The 21893-nt window shown below is 39.2% G+C and overlaps 1 protein-coding gene across 1 annotated transcript in view; it reads left to right on the top strand.

Moving 5' to 3' along the window:
* Positions 1–16692, top strand: part of nup35 (nucleoporin 35) — a 29816-nt gene extending 13124 nt beyond the window's left edge. The window contains exons 6-9 of the mRNA XM_072579054.1: positions 5597–5666; positions 10766–10894; positions 15407–15568; positions 15662–16692. Of these exons, the coding sequence (XP_072435155.1) occupies positions 5597–5666; positions 10766–10894; positions 15407–15568; positions 15662–15739 (439 nt within the window). The 3' untranslated portion in view covers positions 15740–16692. The remainder of the gene's footprint in view (positions 1–5596; positions 5667–10765; positions 10895–15406; positions 15569–15661) is intronic.
* The last annotated feature ends 5201 nt before the right edge of the window (positions 16693–21893 follow it).

Below are 21893 nucleotides of genomic sequence, written 5' to 3'. Positions count from 1 at the left end.
CAATCCATGTCAGTAATTTGCCCTGAATTCTGTGGGCTTCCACCTTGCCTAACAGTCTCTTTTGTGGGACTTCACCAAAAATCTTCTGTAAGTCCATGTAAACAATATTGACTTAGCTGTGCCCAACACTTCTGTCACCTCTTCAAAAACTGAATTTGGTCAGATGTGACCTACCCATCATGAATCCATGCTTACTCTCCCTGATTAACTGATCACTAAAAACTTCCAGTTACCCTACCCTCAATTATAGACTCCAGCCACACCATAGATGTTAGTCTAACTGGTCTGTAATTCTGGATTCCTTTGTCACCTTAAAGAGCAGAGTGACATGAGCAAATTTCCAATCCAGAGGTACAACTCCTGAATCCATGGAACACTGAAAGCTTATGGTTAGGGCATCTGCATCGTGTTCTCCTACCTCCTTTAACATCATTGGACGAGAGCTATCAAGTCCTGGAGATTTCAGTCTTCGGTTCCATTACATTTTCCATTGTCGATGATTGATTGATTGATTTACTAAAGCTAATATTGTTTAGACTCTATCCTTGATCCCTCTGTTAATTTCTTTTGAGACTTCCAGCAAGCTATCCTCCTCTTCTGTGAATATTAAAGTAAGTAATCATTCAGTATATCTACCATTTCTCCGTGTTGACTGACATTATCCACCCCCCACTCAACCTTAAGTTGGCCAACAGTAATCTTCACCAGGCACTTATCCTTTATTAACGATAACATCTCTTTTTTATAGTCTTGTGTCCCTTTGTAAGTTTCCTTTTGAAATCCTTTTTAGCCGTTCTTAGAAGCTGCTTTGCGGCCCTTTCTTGCTCTTTGTATTTGTCCTATTCTCTGGAATCTATACTGTTTTTGCATTTTTAAATGCCCTTTTAATTTTATGCTGTCCTCTACCACCTCATGTCCGTGATTTTCTTTGGTCAGGCGGAGCGTTTACTTAAGTACAAACTGCTTCTGAATAGCATTTAATGTTATTTTCAACACCCTCCACTATTCGTCGGTGTTTTACTTATTAACAGGGGTTCCTGGTTTACTATGGACAGTCTTTGCCTCATCCTGTCAAAGTCATCCTCAAGCATCCAGCACTTGTCAACTACTGGCCAATCCCAGCCTTCCTTTCTCAAATCATTAAACATCTTGTCATCTCTCAATTTGTACTTGACTGTTACGGAACTTCAAATTTGGATTGACCCCAGCCAAATTATCGAAATAACTGTTATAAAATTAAAAATAACATCTGTGTGAATATGAAAATGATTCCTCCTCATCCCACACTACATACTTGCACCTTTTCTGACACAGTTGGCCACATCATCCTTCAATGTTCCATCACTGTCCTTCAGCTTGGTGGAACTGTTCTGCCCATGTTTCTGTCAAGTTGCTTCCAGAGTAAGACTTACCATTCTGCTGCACTGTTGCCTCAGGTTTTGCCCTAGGAATCTGTTCTGCCTGACCCATTTCTCACTTATGTAGTGCAGTGACAACCATAAGTGCATGTACATATGCAGGCAACACGCAGCTCTGTGTAACTGCCATCACCTTCCTCAGTTCCTCCTCTTGGTGTTAAATTATTAAACTGCTTATTCAACATCTGCTCCAGTTTGCAATTTAATGAAATTTATGCTCATATAAGGAAGATTGAAGCCATTTGTTTTGGCCCATCTCCAAATTTTGTTCCCTTGGTACCAGTTCTACCCCTCTCCCTAGCAATAGTTGAAGATTAAAACTAATCTATTTGCAACCTTGGTGTCATGTTTGATCCTGAGTTGAACTTAAAATTGCATTGACAAATCATCACCAAGGCTGACTGTTTCCACCACTTTAACACCACCTGAATTCAACTGCAGAATATCATATTCATGTCTTGTTTTGTCTAAACTTGACTATTCTAATGCATTAATAGCTGGTCTCCCACATTCCCATCTCTAGAAATTTGAGGTAACGTAAAAATTTTCTGGCTGTATTTTGGGGCAAGTTCTACATTGTTTCATAATCCTGTGAATCATCTCAGAACGTTTTGTTACTTTTAAAATACATTGCCTTAAGTTTCATTCAACCAGTCTTCTCCATATCCCTGTAATTTTTCTTCAAGTATTTATCTATATTCATTGTGCTAATTTTGAATCAATTTTCATTTCCCTTATGTGGCTGTGTATGTCAAATCCCTGCAAAGACATCTTTTTAAAAGAACAAATAGCTTGCCTTCCTATTCCCTCTGGCTATTGGTCCATGGGTCATAGAGTCTTAGAGATGAATAGCATAAAAACAGACCCTTCAGTCCAAATTGTCCATGCCGACCAGATATTCCAACCCAATCTAGTCCTATCTTCCAGCACCCGGCCCATATCCCTCCAAACCCTTCCTATTCATATACCCATCCAGATGCCTTTTAAATGTTGCAATTGTACTAGTCTCCTCCATTTCCTCTGGCAGCTTATTCCATACATGTACCACCCTCTGTGTGAAAACGTTGCATCTTAGGTCTTTCTTACGTCTTTCCCCTGAAACCTATGCACTTTAGTTCTGGATTCCCCCACCCAAGGGAAGAGACTTTGTCTATTTATTCTATCTAGGTCCCTCATGATTTTAGGGGCCTCTATAAGGTCACCTCTCAGCCTCCGATGCTTCAGGAAAAACAGCCTTAGCCTATTCAACCTCTCCCTATAGCTCAAATCCTCCAATCTTGGCAACATCCTTGAAAGGGTTCAGAGAAAATTTACAAGTTTTGCAACATCTTTCCGATAGGAAGGAGACCAGAATTGAAAGCAATATTCCAACAGTGGCCTAACCAATGTCTTGTATAGCCACAACATGACCTCCCAACTCCTATACTCAATGATCTGACCAATAAAAGAAAGCATACCAAATGCCGCCTTCACTATCCTACCTACCTGTGACTCCACTTTCAAGGAGCTATGAACCTGCACTCTTTGTTCAGCAACACTCCCTAGAATCTTACCATTAAGTGTATAAGTCCTGCTAAGATTTGCTTTTCCAAAATGCAGCACCTCGCATTCAACTCCATCTGCCACTTTTCAGCCCATTGGCCCATCGGCTCAAGACCCTGTTGTAATCTGAGGTAACCACCTTCACTGTCCACTACACCTCTAATTTTGGTGTCATCTGCAACTGTACCTCTTATGCTCACATCCAGATCATTTATATAAATGATGAAAAGTAGTGGACCCAGCACCTTGTGGCATTCCACTAGTCACAGGCCTCCAGTCTGAAAAAACAACCCTCCATCACCACCCTCTGTTTTCTACCTTTGTGCCAGTTCTGTATCCAAATGGCTAGTTCTCCCTGTATTCCATGAGATCTAACCTTGCTAATCAGTCTCCCATGGGGAACCTTGTCGAATGCCTTACTGAAGTCCATATAGATCACATCTACTGCTCAATCCTCTTTGTTACTTCTTCAAAAAACTCAAACAGTTTTGTGAGAAATGATTTCCTTCTCATAAAGCCATGTTGACTATCCCAAATCAGTCCTTGCCTTTCCAAATACACGTACATCCTGTCTCTCAGGATTCCCTCCAACAGCATGTCCACCACCAACATCAGGTTCACTGGTCTGTAGTTTCCTGACTTGTGCTTTACCACCTTTCTTAAACAGTGGCACCACGTTAGCCAACTTCCAGTCTTCTGGCACTCACCTGTGACTATCGATGATACAAATTTCTCAACAAGGGTCCCAGCAATCACTTCTCTAGCTTCCCACAGAGTTCTGATCCGGTCCTGGGGATTTATCCACTTTTATACATTTCAGCATCATTGGTACCAGTTTTTCCATTTACATTGGCTAAACCCTTTCTCATTTTAAACACTTTTGAACATTTCACCTTCTGTGCTCTAAGGAAAGAAACCCAATTTGGCTAGTAAATCCATGTAACTGAAATCTCTTATTACCACGAGAATTATTTTAGTAAATCTCTTCTGTACCCTATCTGTAGCTTTCATGTTCTTCCTAAAGCGTAGTTTGCAATATGTTGCACTAGGGTTGAATGAGTGTTTTGTGTAGGTATAAGATATTATTCCTGAGTTTTGTACTCCATAGGTATATGTAAGGATCATAAATGCTTTGTTAATCTGTCCTATTCCCTTAAAAGGTTTGTGCACAAACATTACTCCATCACCTCTTGCATACTCTTAATTTTTAACAGTTGCTTTGTGTTGTCTTTCCTTATTCTCCCTACTGGTGTATCACTTCACATTTTATACGTTGAATTGAATATGCTATACATTTGCTCATTCGTTAGACTCATCAATATTCTCTCCCTGATGAAACTTATGCCCGAAACATCGATTCTCTGGATGCTGGCTGACTTGTGCTTTTCCAATGCCACACTTTCGACTCTGATCTCCAGCATCTACAGTCCTCGCTTTCTCCTAATATTCTTTTGCAGTTTGATTCTTCTATGAATCTACATTTCATTAATGTACATTATAAACAGCATTAGTCCAAATACCAATTGTTGGAGAACATTACTGTACACTTCCCTCCATTTTTAAAAATAAACATTCATCGTAACCAACCCTTTTAGCTCATTTTTCTACCCATCTCATTGCCTTTTTTATCCCATGGATTTCAGTCTTTCTGACAAGCTGTTTATGGTAGCATAATTTTGTTTATCATCTTATGAGACTTAGAATATATAGCGTTACACTAACTTCAACAGATACTCCCCTGGTTTTGATAGTAGGAATGTTTCAAATTAGGAGATTTAAGCTAGAATCCCATGGCTACTGATCAGTTGTATTTGCCTTGATTCCATTAGGCATTTTTTCACTCAACTGGTTTATCGCTGGATCGCTAGAAATGAAGTAGCCTTTCTTTCTATACATGTAGACGGGTGACATGATTAGATAACAGTTTCAAGTCATATACTAACCTTACTATCTTGGCTGAAGAGAACTTTGGATCATGAGTGGAAGAAATGTAAGATTTTTTTTGATAGTCCTCTAAGTTACTGAAACAAATTGCATCTGTAACTGTACCTTAAGTTGCTGCTTAATGACAAAATTATTGGTGAAGATTTCTATTAATTATTAAACCGTAATTAATTTATATTGAGAGCATCCTCACTTCCACTTGAAGTATTTTTACATTTGAATTTGACGTCATTTAAGCAACTTGATATGTTGAATTAGAAAATGCAGTTATTTTGGGCTGTAGCAATGAATGACAAAGTTTTTAAATAGGTTGGTAGTAGGCTGGGAAATATCTGGTACTTGCAAATATTTCATAATGTGCTAACTAGAACGCATTTAGAGATTCGTATAACATTAATGGCGCTTTAATGTCTACATTGATTTTCATGAAATAGTTTACAGTCTTGGCTGTGTTGCTGTTGAGAGGTGTCAATTGGGGACTTAGCTGACCACTTAGTGTAGTATTGGGATAAACTTGAAAACAAATCATTTGTCTGCCTGGGTACAGTGTACATGTATTTATACTGAAACATGCTAGAGGCTAGAAGCTGATTCTTCCTCTTAACTGAAAATTTGTCATTGTTGATGCTTGAACTTTTGTGTTTAACTTGCAATATAGTCTGTTACTTATACTAAGGAAATTTCCATTGCAGGTTTCCACCAGCATCTGCTTCATACATCCTTCTACAATTTGCACAATACGGAAACATCTTAAAGCATGTGGTAGGTTTTTTAATGGATTCGGCTTTCTAATTGCTATTTGGAATGGGGTGTTTTTTCCTATATATTGCTGAAAGTAGTGCAAGTTTGTTGTTTAGTGTAAAACAAATCAACTTTTGGAGGCAGTTCAGAGGAGCTTCGTTAGATTGGTTCTAGAAATGAAAGAACATCGCATAAGAACTAGGAGCAGGAGTAGGCCATCTGGCCCTTTGAGCCTGCTCTGCCATTCAATAACATCATGGCTGATCTTTTCATAAACTCAGTTCCACTTACCCGCACTCTTTCACTTTCTCTTATTTCCTTTATTGTCAAACAAAAAAATCTGTCTTAGTTATAAAATCATGTACTGAAGTAGTGTCGACTACTTCACTGGACAGAGAATCTCATAGATTTAGAATCTCTGGTGAAAACGTTTCTTCTCTATTCAGTCCTAAAGTTGTTGCCCCTAATTTTTGAGGCTATGCCCTCTTGTCCTAGTTTCACCTGCCAGTGGAAACATCCTCTCTGCTTCCTTCTTATCTATTCTCATAATTTTATATGTTTTTATAAGATTTCCCCCCCCCCCCCCCCCCCCATCCCCATTCTTCTACATTCCAATGAATATAATCCCAATCTACTCAGTTTCTCCTCAAGCCAACTCTCTCAACTCCCGAATTAACACTGCAAACCTCCTCTGTACGCCCTCTAGTGCCAGTACATCCTTTCTCAAGTAAGAAGACCAAACTGCATGCAGTACTCCAGATGTGGCCTGTGCAGCTGCAACATAATCTCCCTGCTTTTAAACTCCAATCTCTTCAGCAACGAAGGTCAAAATTCCATTTGTCTTTCTAATTACTTGTTGTACCTGCAGACCAACCCTCTGTGATTCATGCACAAGGACACCCAGGTCCCTCTGTATAGCAGCATGGTGCAACTTCATACCATTCAAGTAATAATCCTTTTTACTGTTACTCCTACCAAAATGGATGACTTCACATTTATCAACATTGTAATCCATCTTATGAAGAGCATTTTAGCAGTTTTGGCCGTACTGTGGAGTTTAGAAGAATGAGGAGGGATCTGATTGGGGTATATAAGATACTAAAAGGGATTGACGGAATGGGTGTGGAAAGAATGTTTTTCCGCGGTGTAATTGAGTCATAGAGATGTACAGCAGGGAAGCAGACCCTTCGGTCCAACCCGTCCATGCCGACCAGATATCCCAACCCAATCTAGTCCCACCTGCCATATCCCTCCAAACCCTTCCTATTCATATACTCATCCAAATGCCTCTTAAATGTTGCAATTGTACCAGCCTCCACCACATCCTCTGGCAGTTCATTCCATACACGTACCACCCTCTGCATGAAAAAATGCCCCTTAGGTCTCTTTTATATCTTTCCCCTCTCACCCTAAACCTATGCCCTCTAGTTCTGGACTCCCCGACCCCAGGGAAAATATCTAGGCATTTGGATGGGTATATGAATAGGAAGGGTTTGGAGTGTTATGGGCCGGCTGCTGGCAGGATTGGGTTGGGAGATCTGGTCGCCATGGACAGGTTGGACCGAAGGGTCTGTTTCCATGCTATGACTCTACATCTCTATGACTCTGACTCTATGAAGCTAAGATGAGATCACCCATGATCCTATCAAATGGCAGAGCAGGCTCGATGAGCTAAATTATCTGCTCTGGCTCCTAATTCTTTTGTTCTTGCATTCTTAACTCTAGGGAGACTTTAATTTTGAATTGCATTGTGTTAGTTTTTTGGCTTCGAGTACGTTTGGCAAGCTGAGTCTCATTGCACTAGATGTTGCCCTGATTTTCTGAAATGAAGTTATGCAAATTTGTTTGGAAGAAAAGTTGAACCCTAATCAGACGTAAAAATTCCTATAAACCTGCTTAAGAGGGCATTGAAGAGAAAATTGTTTTTTAAAACAGCTATGCATATGTAAGTGGAAACCTGATGTTTGCTTTAATGCAGCTGGAATTGGCTTTGTCACAATAAAGGTAAAAACAATGACTGCAGATTCTGGATTAGTGGTGCTGGAAGAGCACAGCTGTTCAGGCAGCATCCGAGGAGCAGTAAAATCGATGTTTTGGGCAAAAGCCCTTCATCAGGAATATAAAAAAAGGGCTTTTGCCCAAAATGTCGATTTTTACTGCTCCTCGGATGCTGCCTGAACTGCTATGCTCTTCCAGCACTACTAATCCATTTATCACAATAAAGCCATTTTAAGAAGTGTCTCATCTACTGTTTGTAAGTATTCTGATTTTCTAAATGAAAATGTCTTTAGTTGTTTAGAATGGATTTTTACTTGTTTCACTAATGTCCAGTGCTTCCCAAATTCTCTTCCAATTTGACTCGATTTTAACACCTGAAAATTAACAACCCCAGATGCCAAGAAAAACAAAATAACAGTAAACAAATCATTAAAATTAATTATATCATTAAAGTCTACATACTATGGATTGACGTAAATAAAAGTGAAAGTCTGTTTTACAAGGTACATTAAAACTATCATTTTGTGAACTGGTGTACATTTCAGTGAGCTCCCCATATTCTGTAATAACAAGACCTCTTTAAAGTCTGCAGACCATTGCAATCAGCCCATCTTGCTCACCCTACATCCCTCCCCCAACTAGGTGCACATACCTCTTCTCAACATGCCTCCCCTCTCAGTAGCATGTCTCTTGTATCCCTTGCCCAACCCACTGACTCAGCAACCCCTCTTTTCAAGCATACATAATCACTCAGCAGTCCCTCTTCCCAAATCCCTTTCTGCACTCATATACCTCCCCACATTCTGCAGCCTCTCTCTGCCAAATACCCTGTGTGCTCTCTTAATCACTTAGCCACTCCTCTCCCCTCTCTGTGCCACTTTTAATGTGGTTGTTAGTACCAAATGAGCAGAGTCCTTAACCTGGTGCAGGGAGTCTATACAATAGACAGATAGGAGCAGAAATGCAGCAATGATTGAAACTACCATTCCCATTTTCAGCTCAGTTAACCCAACCTTCAAGTTTATTCTGTGCTCTGACAGTGACTGAGTTGTACTTCAGGGCATCTAATGGCATTGTGTCAATGAGCAAAACTCCTTGACCCACTGATCAAAGTGCTTTTTGCCATTGTAGACCACTTGGGATGTACTGTCCACCATGTGCTTTTTTTGGGTGAGAGGGTCTTGATCCAGCAGGTCCACAGTTGTAGTGTCTGTTGCTGCTTGAAGGTAGGGGAGGCAGCTTGTGACCCCAAATGTGACAAGACATGCAGGTCCAGAACCCTTGACCTGATCACTTTTTTTGTTTTTTTAGTTAACTGTCTATTCAAAACCTGTTACAACAAGTAAGGTTAATTTTAAGAACTTTTTTATATGAATGCAATTAGTGGCGATCTGTGATACTTCTAAATTTGATTGGGAATGGGGTTCTTTGCCAGTTTGGTGGGGTGGGGGATGCAGGTGTCGGTAACCCACTTTCAGCGAGATGTTTTGTAAATCAGTGTTAAAAATTATGGAAAACTACTTTACTGTGAACTTGTTTAAGTGTTTTTTTTCTACTGGCTTTGATGATTTCAGTCAGATTTAAACTGGTGTAAACACCAGCCATTGTACGTAATGCATAAACTTCTTATTTTCGTGCCTTATCACAATTTCTAATAAGTGTATAGTTAATGAAATGCTGTTTAGTTCTTTGAGTAAGTTCGTAATGTTTTAACTTGTGGAGTAATCAATAGTTCACAGAATGGATGTTTACATTTGCCACTACTGAGAACTTTTACTTAGAACCTGGATTAATATGTAGAAAACATTCACTTTGGATTCAGTTAATAAATTGGTACTCTTATTCAATGAACTGCACATTATGAACTTAATTAGAATGGACTGCTACCCTACTTTGATTGGCATGACCAGACTGAAGTTATTGGTATTTCAATAATTGAAAAATTCAGCAAATGCTTGTACATTTTCCAGAGTAACTTTTAAAGAGCTTTGCTTTGAAGCTGATTGTATGCACAGTGCCCCACATTAGCAAACAATGTCTCTCCTTTTTTTTTCTGGAAACACAACAGAGTGAATAGAACTGCAGTGTCAGCAAAAAGAAAATCTTGAATTCTTAACTAAGTGCTGAAGCTGTTTCATTGTACTAAAATGCAGATTCCTTCAATTATGCCAAATATGTATAATTAATTATTGCAAGCATTTGAAGTTAGTTATGCAAGACATGTAAATGAATATTGATGTATGATTTCTATAGGGATTTTCTCCTGTCTAATAATTTTAGGTTCTGTACTTCTGGCAAATATATTTTTTACAACCTGTCTTGAGGCTATCAAAATGCTACATTTTTTGTAGATGTTTGCCAATAACAAATCGGTTAGGATTGTGTCCGTGCGTCCGTGCTTCATCTGCATTGCTCTTTAGTTACCTTTCACAGATCATCACAAAGTTTTCTCGTTCTCTTCCGTTCCTTCCAAATTAAAACATTCAACCAAATGTTGTACCCCTACTCAATAACTTGGTTACCTAGTTGTGAACTAATTAGTTTCATGACCTAAGGTGCACTGTACAGATCTGCATGATTATTTCTGTTCTAAGACCACACCTGCAAAATTTGTAAACAATCTGCTGCTTTACAACTGAACAATTAGTATTATTGAGAAATTAAAAATTAAACAGTTTTGATTTCAAAAAACAAACTGAATAATCACAGCCTTTATGTTCCTGAATTCAGTGTGGACAAAATCATGACAAATTTACCTACTTTAGCAAGGTAATGTACAATTCTTCAAATATTGAAAATAAGATTTTCTAAAACTGGTAACTTATTGTGAAAATATCAGATATGATAAATGAAGTGGACCAAGTGCTTTTCCCCTAGTCCTGTGCTTAAATGGAACCAAGCAAATGAATATTATCCTGCCAGTATAAAATTTGACATGTCATTTTTCACCAGTATTCACAAGTCCTTTAATTTTGAGTATGCTACTGATTTGTGTATGGGCCTTTCAACTGTCTAACATAATCTGCAGTTAAGCTATGGGAAAATGCCTTTTTACAGCTCTCTGTTGTAATTTTAAATCAGTGTTTTATCTAAATCTCTTTATTGATTTGAATATTACACAGATGTCAAACAATGGGAACTGGATGCATATTCAGTATCAGTCTAAACTGCAGGCCAGGAAAGCCTTAAGTAAAGATGGAAAGATCTTTGGAGAAGCTATCATGGTTGGAGTGAAGCCATGCATCGATAAGGTGTGTTGCTAAAATTTGAAGTCCTGATATAAAGTTTATTTCTGAAAATTGAAGTTTTTATCAGACTATTTTCAGAATTTATTGATGAAACCCAAGATGAAACGACTTTGGGCAAAACATTGCCAGTGTAATGAATGTACATCTTGAACAATGTTTTGGTCACCTGCCTTAATATATCTGATTTGATTGAGTCATCGTGATGTACAGCACAGAAACAGACTCTTCGGTCCAACTCGTCCATGCTGACCAACTATCCCAACCTAATCAAGTCCCATTTGCCAGCACTTGAGCCATATCCTTCTCAACCCTTCCGATTCATATACCCATCCAGATGCCTTTTAAATGTTGCATTTGTACAAGCCTCCACCACTTCCTCTGGTAACTCATTCCATACATGCACCACCCGCTGTGTGAAAAAGTTGCCCCTTAGGTTCCTTTTATATCTTTTCCATCTCACCCTAAACTTTATGCCCTCTAGTTCTAGACTCCCCCACCACAAGGAAAAGACTTTGTCTATTTATCCTATCCATGTTCCTCATGATTTTATAAACCGTCAGCCTTTGACGCTCCAGGGAAAACTGCCCCAGCCTATTCAGCCTCTCCCTATAGCCCAAACCTCCAATCCTGGCAAGATCCTTGTAAATCTTAGCTGAACCATTTCAAGTTACCCACCATCTTTCCGATTAGATGTTTAATTTTATCTGAGCTCCATTTGTGACATATTTTAGGAAGATTTACATTGTCATAGGCCATACAGCTGCACAAGCATGGATAACGATGTGCTCTTATTACAATTAAAAATATTTAGTTTAGTTGGTTTGGCTACACATTTTCTACACAGGAGTTGTGGTTGTGTTCCTGAAAATTGACACTTTAAGTAAAACAACTTTAAGTGAATTCATTAATATTAAAGTCAGAGTAATGTTCTTGAAGGCATTTTCTATCAGAGCAGAATATGCACAGATCGAAATACTATACTGTGCATGCACAGCCTGTGTATTCCTAGCTGAAATAACTTGCAAGATAAAATGCCACTATACAAAAACATTGTACCATTAGGTGCTTTAAACCTTTCTAAGCAGAACGCACTTTAAAACTTTATAAGTTGAAATGGTCTACATTCCTACATTTCATAAAGAATATAATCTGAAGTAAAATCAGTTTTAAAACAAGCAATATAATTGCAATTATTACGTATAATTATTAAAAAGCAAGATAATATCCACTGACACCTACGATCCTGTAATGAATGTGTTCATCTTCAACGTTTCTCGTGCAATGTAATGCAATTTATAAAAATTACAACAATGTTACATGTTTAACCTCTTTCTCTTAACTAAATTTTTCTTTTCATTTTTGGTTGCTTGTTAGGTTTTTAAACTCTTTCCAGAGGAACCTCAATTATCCAAATGAGATGGGCGGGCAATATTTTGTTCAGATAATTGATTATTCAATTAATTGACTCAATACCTCTCGTGTGGGGCTCTGAGCTTTCTGAAGTTTCCTTTTTTCCTCATTCAGCCTGCCTTGCTCCCTCTCTCTCTGTCTTTGTTTCTAAGCAGACACACACTTGTGTATAAGGGACCTGCAGCATTGCTGAAGCACCCCCTATCAGTTCAATGGGATTGATACAGTGAGCACTTACTAGGTCTGCTCCCCATTCAGGAGACTAGGCAGCAGCACACCAGGTGCGAGCCTCCGACCCCCCCACCCCCCCACCCCCGACCCTGTCTGCCTCCTCAACCCGTCCAACCCCACCTCTCCCATCTGCGCCATCCCTACCCCTGTGTCCACCTCCACCTCCACCCCATCTGCACACCCAACTCCGTCCAACCGTCCCATTTCCTCCCCCCCCCCCAACCCTATCCACACCCCTGACCCGGCTGCCCGACACCCCTGCATGCTCCCCCACCCCAGGGCAACCGGTTTGGACACCAACAGCAAGACTGCTGCGATCTTTAGGGGATGTGTCTCGAAATAGCGTGCACGCACAGACACACACAACGTTTTGACAGGTTCCACCTTTGTCCTGTACAGGACAATGATGGAGAGATTATTTGGGGAAGAGGGGTGAAGTGTACACCCCTGTGTAGAACTCCAGGGAAACTGTGGGCGGAGAGAGAGAGAGGGTGGGAGGTCAGTCATTTGGAGACGGTGCTTGGGCTCCCATCGATGTCCAAGACTGTTTTCGGCAGCATTTCAGTTAGCAGAGTTCCTGTTTCGTCATTGTAAACAAAAGGCACGATCGGTGTTGAAATGCCTCTTTGATGTAAAGTTTCTATTGGGACCTTGAGATCTTCTTCGGATAATCCAAAATTTGGATAATTGATGTTCAGATAATTGAGGTTCCTTTTATACAGAGGAACCTTGATTATCTGCATATTAATTATCCAAATATTGCATTATCTGAATGGGGATCTCAAGTTCCCGATAGAAACATGTCAAAGAGCTGTTTCAACCCTGATCGCATCTTTTGTTTACAGATACAATGATTAAAAATGAACTCTGCTCACTGAAATGCTGCCAAGAACAGTCCAGGCACCATCTCTAAATGATTGGTTGGGCTCTCTCGTGCGCTCTCTCTCTCTCTCTCTCGTGCGCGCTCTCTCTCTCTCTTGTGCGCTCTCTCTCTCTTGCGCTCGCTTGCTCTCTCTCTCTTGCGCTCGCTTGCTCTCTCTCTCTTGCGCTCGCTTGCTCTCTCTCTTGCGCTCGCTTGCTCTCTCTCTCTTGCGCTCGCTTGCTCTCTCTCTCTTGCGCTCGCTTGCTCTCTCTCTCTTGCGCGCGCTTGCTCTCTCTCTTGCGCGCGCGCTCTCGCTCTCTCACTCGCGCGCTCTCGCACTCGTGCGCGCTCTCTCTCTCTCTCTCTCTCTCCCTTTTTCTATCTTGCTCTCTCTCCCCACCACACTTTCCCCGGAGTTCTACACAGAGGTGTACCCAAAAAGGTGTGTGTGTCTGTGCATGCACTAGTTGGACACTTATCCCACAAAGGCTGCAGCAGTCTTACTGTTAGTGTACAGTCTGGCTGTCCTGGGGGGAGTTGGGACAGGGGTGGATGGAGATGGATTGGGGCTGGGGTCTCGTGCACAGTGTGCTTTTGCCTAGTCTCCTGAACGGGGAGCAGACTTCACAGAAAACTCTGAGCCCCAGAAGAAATCAATTAACCTAATAATCAATTATCTGAATGTAGTATTGCCTGCCCATCTCGTTTGGATAATAGAGGTTCCTCTGTATTTCAAAGATTTTACTGCTACTGCATATGCTTCTGGGTGTCAGCTGGTGCAGCTGAATTTACTTATCAATTTAAAACAGGCTCCATCTTGTGGCATAAGCTGGTCAGTGCCGGCAGAGCTATTTGCACTAACTGAACATCTATCACTGGGATGGAGCCCAGGACTTCATTCTAAATTCAGAACAGCAGGTTGCAGAGAAAGCTGATACTGGAGGTTAGAACATAGAACATAGAACAATACAGCGCAGTACAGGCCCTTCGGCCCTCGATGTTGCGCCGATCAAAGCCCACCTAACCTACACTAACCCACTATCCTCCATATACCTATCCAATGCCCGCTTAAATACCCATAAAGAGGGAGAGTCCACTACTGCTACTGGCAGGGCATTCCATGATCTTACGACTCGCTGAGTGAAGAACCTACCCCTAACATCAGTCCTATATCTACCCCCCCTTAATTTAAAGCTATGCCCCCTTGTAATAGCCGACTCCATACGCGGAAAAAGGTTCTCACTGTCAACCCTATCTAACCCCCTAATCATCTTGTACACCTCTATCAAATCACCCCTAAACCTTCTTTTCTCCAAAGAAAACAACCTCAAGTGCCTCAGCCTTTCCTCATAGACAACCTCAAGTGCCTCAGCCTTTCCTCATAGACAACCTCAAGTGCCTCAGCCTTTCCTCATAGGTTATTGGGTATCAACTGTAAAATTTATTTCTTTAAAGGATGGGAGTTGGGTGGTTTGGTATGTGATGAGGAACTGGGAGTATGAATATAGGCGCTAAGTGTGTGAATGGAAGTATTGTGAAATTCTTGAATAGGCAGACTTTACAGGAGCACAATTAGAAACAGCATTAATCTGATAGTAAATATTGTCCTTTTATTGATGCTGTATTGGTGAAACAACTAAGCAAAGCAACTATAATAGGTTTTTAATTACTTTGTCTTGTAAGTGAGCCATAGTAACAGATGGTTCTGAGTGCTCTGTATCAACCTGTTTGGATTTGATATTGGCATTTCGTGATGATATGACACCCTTGTACACCATTTAAGTTCAGGGAAGAAAGGAAAAACTAAAAACCATCTCAAAACATCCCTGAATGTTTAGACAGAAAAATATCTTAATGTACCTATATGCAAACCATAGGCAGATTTTATGATTATCTTGAGGTATCTGGAATGTAGGGTTATGGAAAAAAAGGTCTCACCTTTATAATTTACTTGAAGTTTAATGAAATTTTGAAAATACTGCAGACTGAATTGTTTTTTTTCTGTTATGCAGTGTGTTATGGAAACATCTGATAGAGCTAATGGAACACTGTTCTCAGTCCTCAGTCCAACTATCAATACTCTCGGTACAACTGTACAGTCACCTAGCACACCAAGAACAACTACAATGAGGCCTCTGGCTGCAGCATATAAAGCTTGTAGCAGTGATTATCAGGTACATGTGGAAAAACGGAAATTTGGTGCTGCTATTCAATTTAAGCTAATTCTTTGAGCTAAATCTAATCATACTCCCTTTTCTTTGTTTTAGGTGGTTTCAGACCGGCAGACTCCAAGGAAAGATGAGAGTCTTGTTTCTAAAGCCATGGAATACATGTTTGGTTGGTAGTGTTCCTCTTGAGGAGCTTGAAGAATATAGCTTTTTTTCCTGAAGACTTCCAGTTGCTGAAAAACACTTGATGTGCAATTAGGCACCGTGCTCTCACAACAGCAAAAAGTTTAACCACTAATAGTTTGGTTAGTTGTATAACCACTGTTATTGGGTCGAGGGTATGCATTTATCAAGACCAGGTAACCTGTAAATAGTTTGCACTTTAAAATTTGACTTCATGCATAAGTTTACAGGAGTATGAAAACAAGGGTGGGTATACAACGTCAAATCGATAATAAGTGTTAAAATGTAAAATTGTTGCCTTTTTAATTTTTTGGTGCATGCATTTCTCTAGTGTGGAAAATTTTTAGGTTGGGAGGGAAAATTTCCTGATCATGTACTGTATTTCTATGAACTGAAATATATCTCTGGTCTAAATATGTAATTTTAATCTATGTTATCAAGAAAAAATAAATAACCTTTGTACATTTAGGAAAATCGATGATGATGTGTGATTATAAATGACATGCTGTGCCAGCATTTGTTTTCTTGTACTGAACTGGCAGTGTTGCTTTGAACTGCTAAACTTTGGTAGTGAATTTTTTAAAATGCCAAAACCGTTCCAAATTTTAAATCTTGAGCACTAAGTATTGATAGTAATTTTTGCTGTTTATTGATTAGTAAAACAAGTTTTTAAAGGACATATTTTTCGAGGACAAATACATACTGTGTTGATTGGGATTTGCAATAGATAATGAGGCTTCTGTATGAAACCTTTCTAACTTAACCATATTTTACAGAATTATTTGTATTTATAACAACAGTTCATTCTTGGAATTCCAAAAATCTGTTTTAGAACACCTTGTCCAGCAGTGAGCCCTGAAAAGATAACACCTTTGAAAATATAAAATGGTGTCATGACAACACGTTTGAAAATAAAGTTGGATGCATCAAGTGATCATGTTCCACCACTCGTAGTCTGATCTGCAATGTTATTTCCTGATTTTAATACATAAATTCTCTCCTAGAAATTTGCATAATGTTTAATCTGTTGGAGAGAAAGGAAGAAAGACTAAATGGAAGCCCAAAGAATCAGTGCTTTGAAGTATGGGATGAAGTAAGAGTTCAAATTTATTGCACAATATTGATTGCACAATTTATAAACATGTATTTAGCGAGAGCTTTATTAAAATCTTGCTGAGTTGATCTCTAAATTGTTTATATTCGAATGCTTCAGTAAAGCACTGGGGATATCTTTCTATATTGCTGTCCCTGTGGAAAAAGATGATTGGTAGATATACATTTCAATAATCAGTATTATTGGGGACGGGTGTCAGAGAAACTACTACCTATATAAACACTTTCTTTCTGCAAGTGTTGTTTACAAAGTCACTCGTGCTCTAAATTTCCCAGGCTCTTTTTAAGTGAAAATACTTAAAGGCTAAGTATAATATAATTAAGTTTTAAAAAAGTTTAATTCTTTCTTTTGACTTCATAGTAATTTTCCATCTCCCACATGTCAAACTTGTAGAACAAATCTTGAGTTACTCCATGATGTGGTATGCTTCTTCACCATTGTGTGTTTACGGTGTAGGTTTGCTCGCTGAGCTGTAGGTTTGATATCCAGATGTTTCATTACCTGGCTAGGTAACATCATCAGTGGCGACCTCCAAGTGAAGCAAAGCTGTTGTCTCCTGCTTTCTATTTATATGTTTGTCCAGGATGGGGTTCCTGGGGTTTGTGGTGATGTCATTTCCTGTTCATTTTCTGAGGGGTTGATAGATGGTATCTAGATCTGTGTGTTTATTTATGGCGATGTGATTGGAGTGCCAGGCCTCTAGGAATTCTCTGGCATGTGTATTTACTTTGGTAGTGGCTTGTAGGTTAGTACATCTTTGGGCAATGTTATGTAGAGCAGCTGACCTCAGTGACCCTCGCAAATGTTTAAGTGGCAGGTAAGCTTTACACATATAACCACTATCCAGTGAACTCTGGTAGAAATTGTACATTTTAAGAGACTGGTAGAAGCAACAACTTATATTTGTGAAGACTTTGAACATGGTGAAGCATCTTGGGATGATTTATCATTCTAAAACAAAATTACAGTAAGCCATGTTAGACCTTGAATCAGATGACCAAATATTCAGTCAAGGAGAAGTTAAAGGTAGTTTAAAGGAAACAAATAAGTTGAAGAGACAGCAAGAGTATTTGAGACCTGGGCAAGTGAATATGTGACCTCTGGTGGTAGAGATATTAAACTCAGATATGGTCATGACCAAGGAAGAGTGCATATCTTTGGTTGTGAGTTGAGGGATTACAGTATTTTAAAGGGTTGTGGTTGAGAGGAAATTGCAATATTTCAGTGAATTGTGGGGTCAGAAGAAATATTGGATATTGAAATTAGTGCCAGAGAAATTTGAAAACAAAGATATAAAATTTAAAATAAAGACATTGTTTGACTGGATGCCAGTGTAGTTCTGTGAATGCAAGGGTGATAGGTGAATGGGACTAGGTGAGAGTTTTGACAGGGGCAGAAGAGTTTGAGGTGACCTCTGGTTTCCACGGGGATAGAGTGTACAAGGCCTGCCATGTTTGTTTGGAAAAGGCCATGCTTGTATCAAGTGTGCAGGTGGAAGATCAAAATGCAGCAGAGGCACTGACTTGGATAACCTTGATCTCTGACAGAAGTTATGGGGTCCGTGCAGTTAGTATTGAAAGTGAGAGTGGAGATTACAGGGGTTTTAAAAGCCAGTTTGCAATCGATAAAAGAAGCCAAGGTTATTTTGCTTTTGAGAATAATGCTGAAATAATGACCAGCTTTAGCATACAAGAGCAAATATCTGCATCCACGATAACTTGGTTTTATTAAAATGACGGCGTTACATGATACGTGTTACTACAAATATAAAATGCAATACAAAGCTTAAACATTATGACATTTGAGATAAACATTAAAACCATATTTCAGACAAAGCCATTGACTGCATGAGCTAATGATTTTGTTTAATTGTCTGAATTGGTTGGAGGGGGTGGGTGTATGTTAAGGACTGGTGTCAATGGCCTCAATCTCAGACATGGTGATCCTTTGAAAAGTCACCGCAGACACTGTTCTTTGGTGAAACATTAGTAAGAGAATGCTCCTGAAAAACGCCTGATGGATATGGTCTTCTGTGTAGAGCCGTCTTATCCCCATTGTGGCAAATTTCTTTTCCTTTGTTCCATCTCATGGCCAGGATGTGGACAAGGAGGCATTATGTCCATTGTCCCCATACCATTCCTGTGTCCTTCCTGATTATAGTCACTAGCTGTCAAAAATCATTATTAGAGAAACATTGTAATTCCACAAATGCCACAGAAGCAAGCCAAAAACAGTCAAAAGTCACTGTGCACAAATTGTTCATTGTTAATTGACACTAATGTTGAGTCCCTCTTCCTGCTAAATGTATGGTCTTTGGTGAGTGACAGACATATGTTGATTGGACCAGCTTTGCAAATGCTGCATCAAATAAGGCACTGATGTTGTGGCACGCCTGCTGTGTGGCTTCGTATTCAGACAGGAGACACTTGTGTGAGCAATGTTGTTTGATTAATGTGCAGAGTGGCCCTTTTCAGAAGCATCTAGAGATACTGTATGCCTCTGTGGGCATCTGCCTTTTGTAAGTGCTCTTACAGTTAGAATTTGAACTCCTCTGACTTTTTTGGCACTCCTCTTTACTTATAACACAACTGTTATCCATCTTAGCATATTTTCTTAATCACCATGTCTAACTTAATTGTTTAGTTAATTGCTTAGCAAGTCTCCACAGCAGGAATATATTTCAATAGTTAGCACCACAAACGTTATTGCAATAATACTTCATGGATGCAATAAGAACTAAATAATGAGAAACGGTTTAATTATTGGTGTGTTTAAAATACACAAACCTATTTTAATTATTAGTCATTCCCACTACAAAATAACCAATGATGTTAAGAGTAATTGAAAATATATGGACTTTGTCTCAAAGTTATATGGTTGCCTTTTAGGAGCTATTTTGTAACTTAATTTGTAGCTTCTAGATCTGCTGAAAATGACATTTGCCTTATATTTTTGAATGACATTTGCCACTTGAGTGAGGTCGTGCAATGCAACAAAACTTGATTCTGCACTTCTAATGGTAAAGCCTTGTAACTTTTTTAAGTTTATAAATAAATCTTGCCATTTGTTTCAGGATCATTTGTATGTTCTTTATTTTGTCTTTGTCTTTTTGGTGGCGTCTCTACGTCATCTTGTGGTTCTCTGTACATTGTTTTTGTTGCGATTTCTTTTGCTTCTGTCTTTTTTTTTGTCGTGTGCTTAGTTTTTTTTTGTGAATGAGACATGTGATGTGTTGTGCTTGTATGACATTTTAACTTTGTCTTGTATAGCCCTCCATGCTTATTTTCTGTGTTTGCTTTCATATTGTTATTGTGCTGCTCTAGACTTTTATCTGCTTTAGTTACCCTTGTTTGTCAGTAGAAGAGGAACTTCTGTTTGGAGAAGTACTGGGGACCATATGTGATGATCTAAAGAGTGCAACAGAGCTCTTTAATGATGAAAAGCATGCAATTACAATGTGATCAGTCAGTGTTTAAACTGGGAATTTGCATGTATTCATATGCATGTTTATGTGACCAGTTCTAATTGTAAATATTAATATTAAATTACTTCTAAACCTTATGACAATGGAAAGATAAAATGGAAGCAAATAGGTAAGACTTGTATGAAAATCATGGTATAGCAGTGAAACTGGAGGCAACTATTCACTTAGTAAATTACACATTTGTCATGATTTAGTGCATAGCTCAACATTGAGAACAACAGATTGTTTTCAATTGAATTTCTGCAAATCAGGAGCAGCACTGGAGTCGTGAATATTACAAGTTTAATCGGAAGGATAAATGACTTGCCAAGATTTGCTTTTCTTTGACAATGTTAACGTTTGCTATAGAGTGAAGACACGAAGCTGTAGTAACTCTTGTGTCCTAATGTAAACATAAACACCAGTTCAAAAGACAAAGCTAAAGTGTTCACAAGTGTCCCAAAGCCTGTTCCATTGAGCTTTTATAGTTTAGTGGTCATATCACTGGACTGCTAACTCAGAGACTAGCTAATGTTTGGGAAGCCAGGTTTGAATTTCGCCACAGCAAATGGTGGAACTTGAATGCAAAAAAAATCTGGAATTAAGAGTGTAATGGTGACCATGAATCCATTATTGATTGGGGAAAAAACAACCTAATTCACTAATGACCTTTAGGGAAGGAAACTGCCATCTTCATTTGGTCTGGCCTAGATGTGACTCCAGACTCTCAGCAACATGGTTGATTTTCAACTGCCCTTTGGGGATTTAGGCATGGGCAATAAATGTTGGCCAAGTCAGCCATGCCTTTGTCCCGTAAATGAATTTTAAAAAAAAAATCAGAAACCAGTTCACATTAAGAAAGGGTACACCAGGTACATTAATGCTTCAAACCCAACTAACATCCAGCTGAAGAGGTCAGATGCCTCTAACCAAATTCATTATAGCTGTGAAATCAATATTGTCCAGCAATGTAGATGATTTCTTAGATAATTTCTTTCCACAGTGAGGCTCAGTTGGTTAAAGAGTTGGAGTGTAGGACAAAATAATGTTAACAGCATGCGTTCAATCCCTTCAAAAGCTGTGATGGTTCACTGAGGCCAGCTTTGCGCTTTGCTTTGTGTGTGCTGAATGTAGAGTGCTGAAGCTCCAGCTGTGCAACAATTATCACTCTAATGGTGAGAGGTGCTTGTGGTTCTTTGGTGAGGTATAGCTAATTAGCTACATTTTTCCCAGAAAAATGATAAATCTGATCTCACTTTCTTGTAATCATCAATAAAGTTTTGGAAGGATTATTAAAAACAAGTCCCAATAACAGTCACAGAGATAATGCGAAAAGAGTTCTTCACAATCAGGTAACACTTAACTAACTATGGAACCATGGAGCCCTCGGAAAAAATAAGCAGTGCGCAGGGCGCAAAGGGAAAAAAACCTTCCAGTGTCTGTTGACCTGACACAACAGAAGATTGCAGTTGTTGGACATCAGTCATTGCAGTCTCCAGATACTACTCATCGTGTATCGGAAAGTGTTAACTCGAGCATCTTCAACTGCTTTGTCAATGTCCTACTCTCAG

Source organism: Chiloscyllium punctatum, chromosome 10 (genome assembly GCF_047496795.1).
Source record: "Chiloscyllium punctatum isolate Juve2018m chromosome 10, sChiPun1.3, whole genome shotgun sequence".
NCBI lineage: Eukaryota > Metazoa > Chordata > Chondrichthyes > Orectolobiformes > Hemiscylliidae > Chiloscyllium > Chiloscyllium punctatum.
Note: the sequence above shows the minus strand (reverse complement) of the source record. Positions and strands in the feature narration are given on the sequence as shown.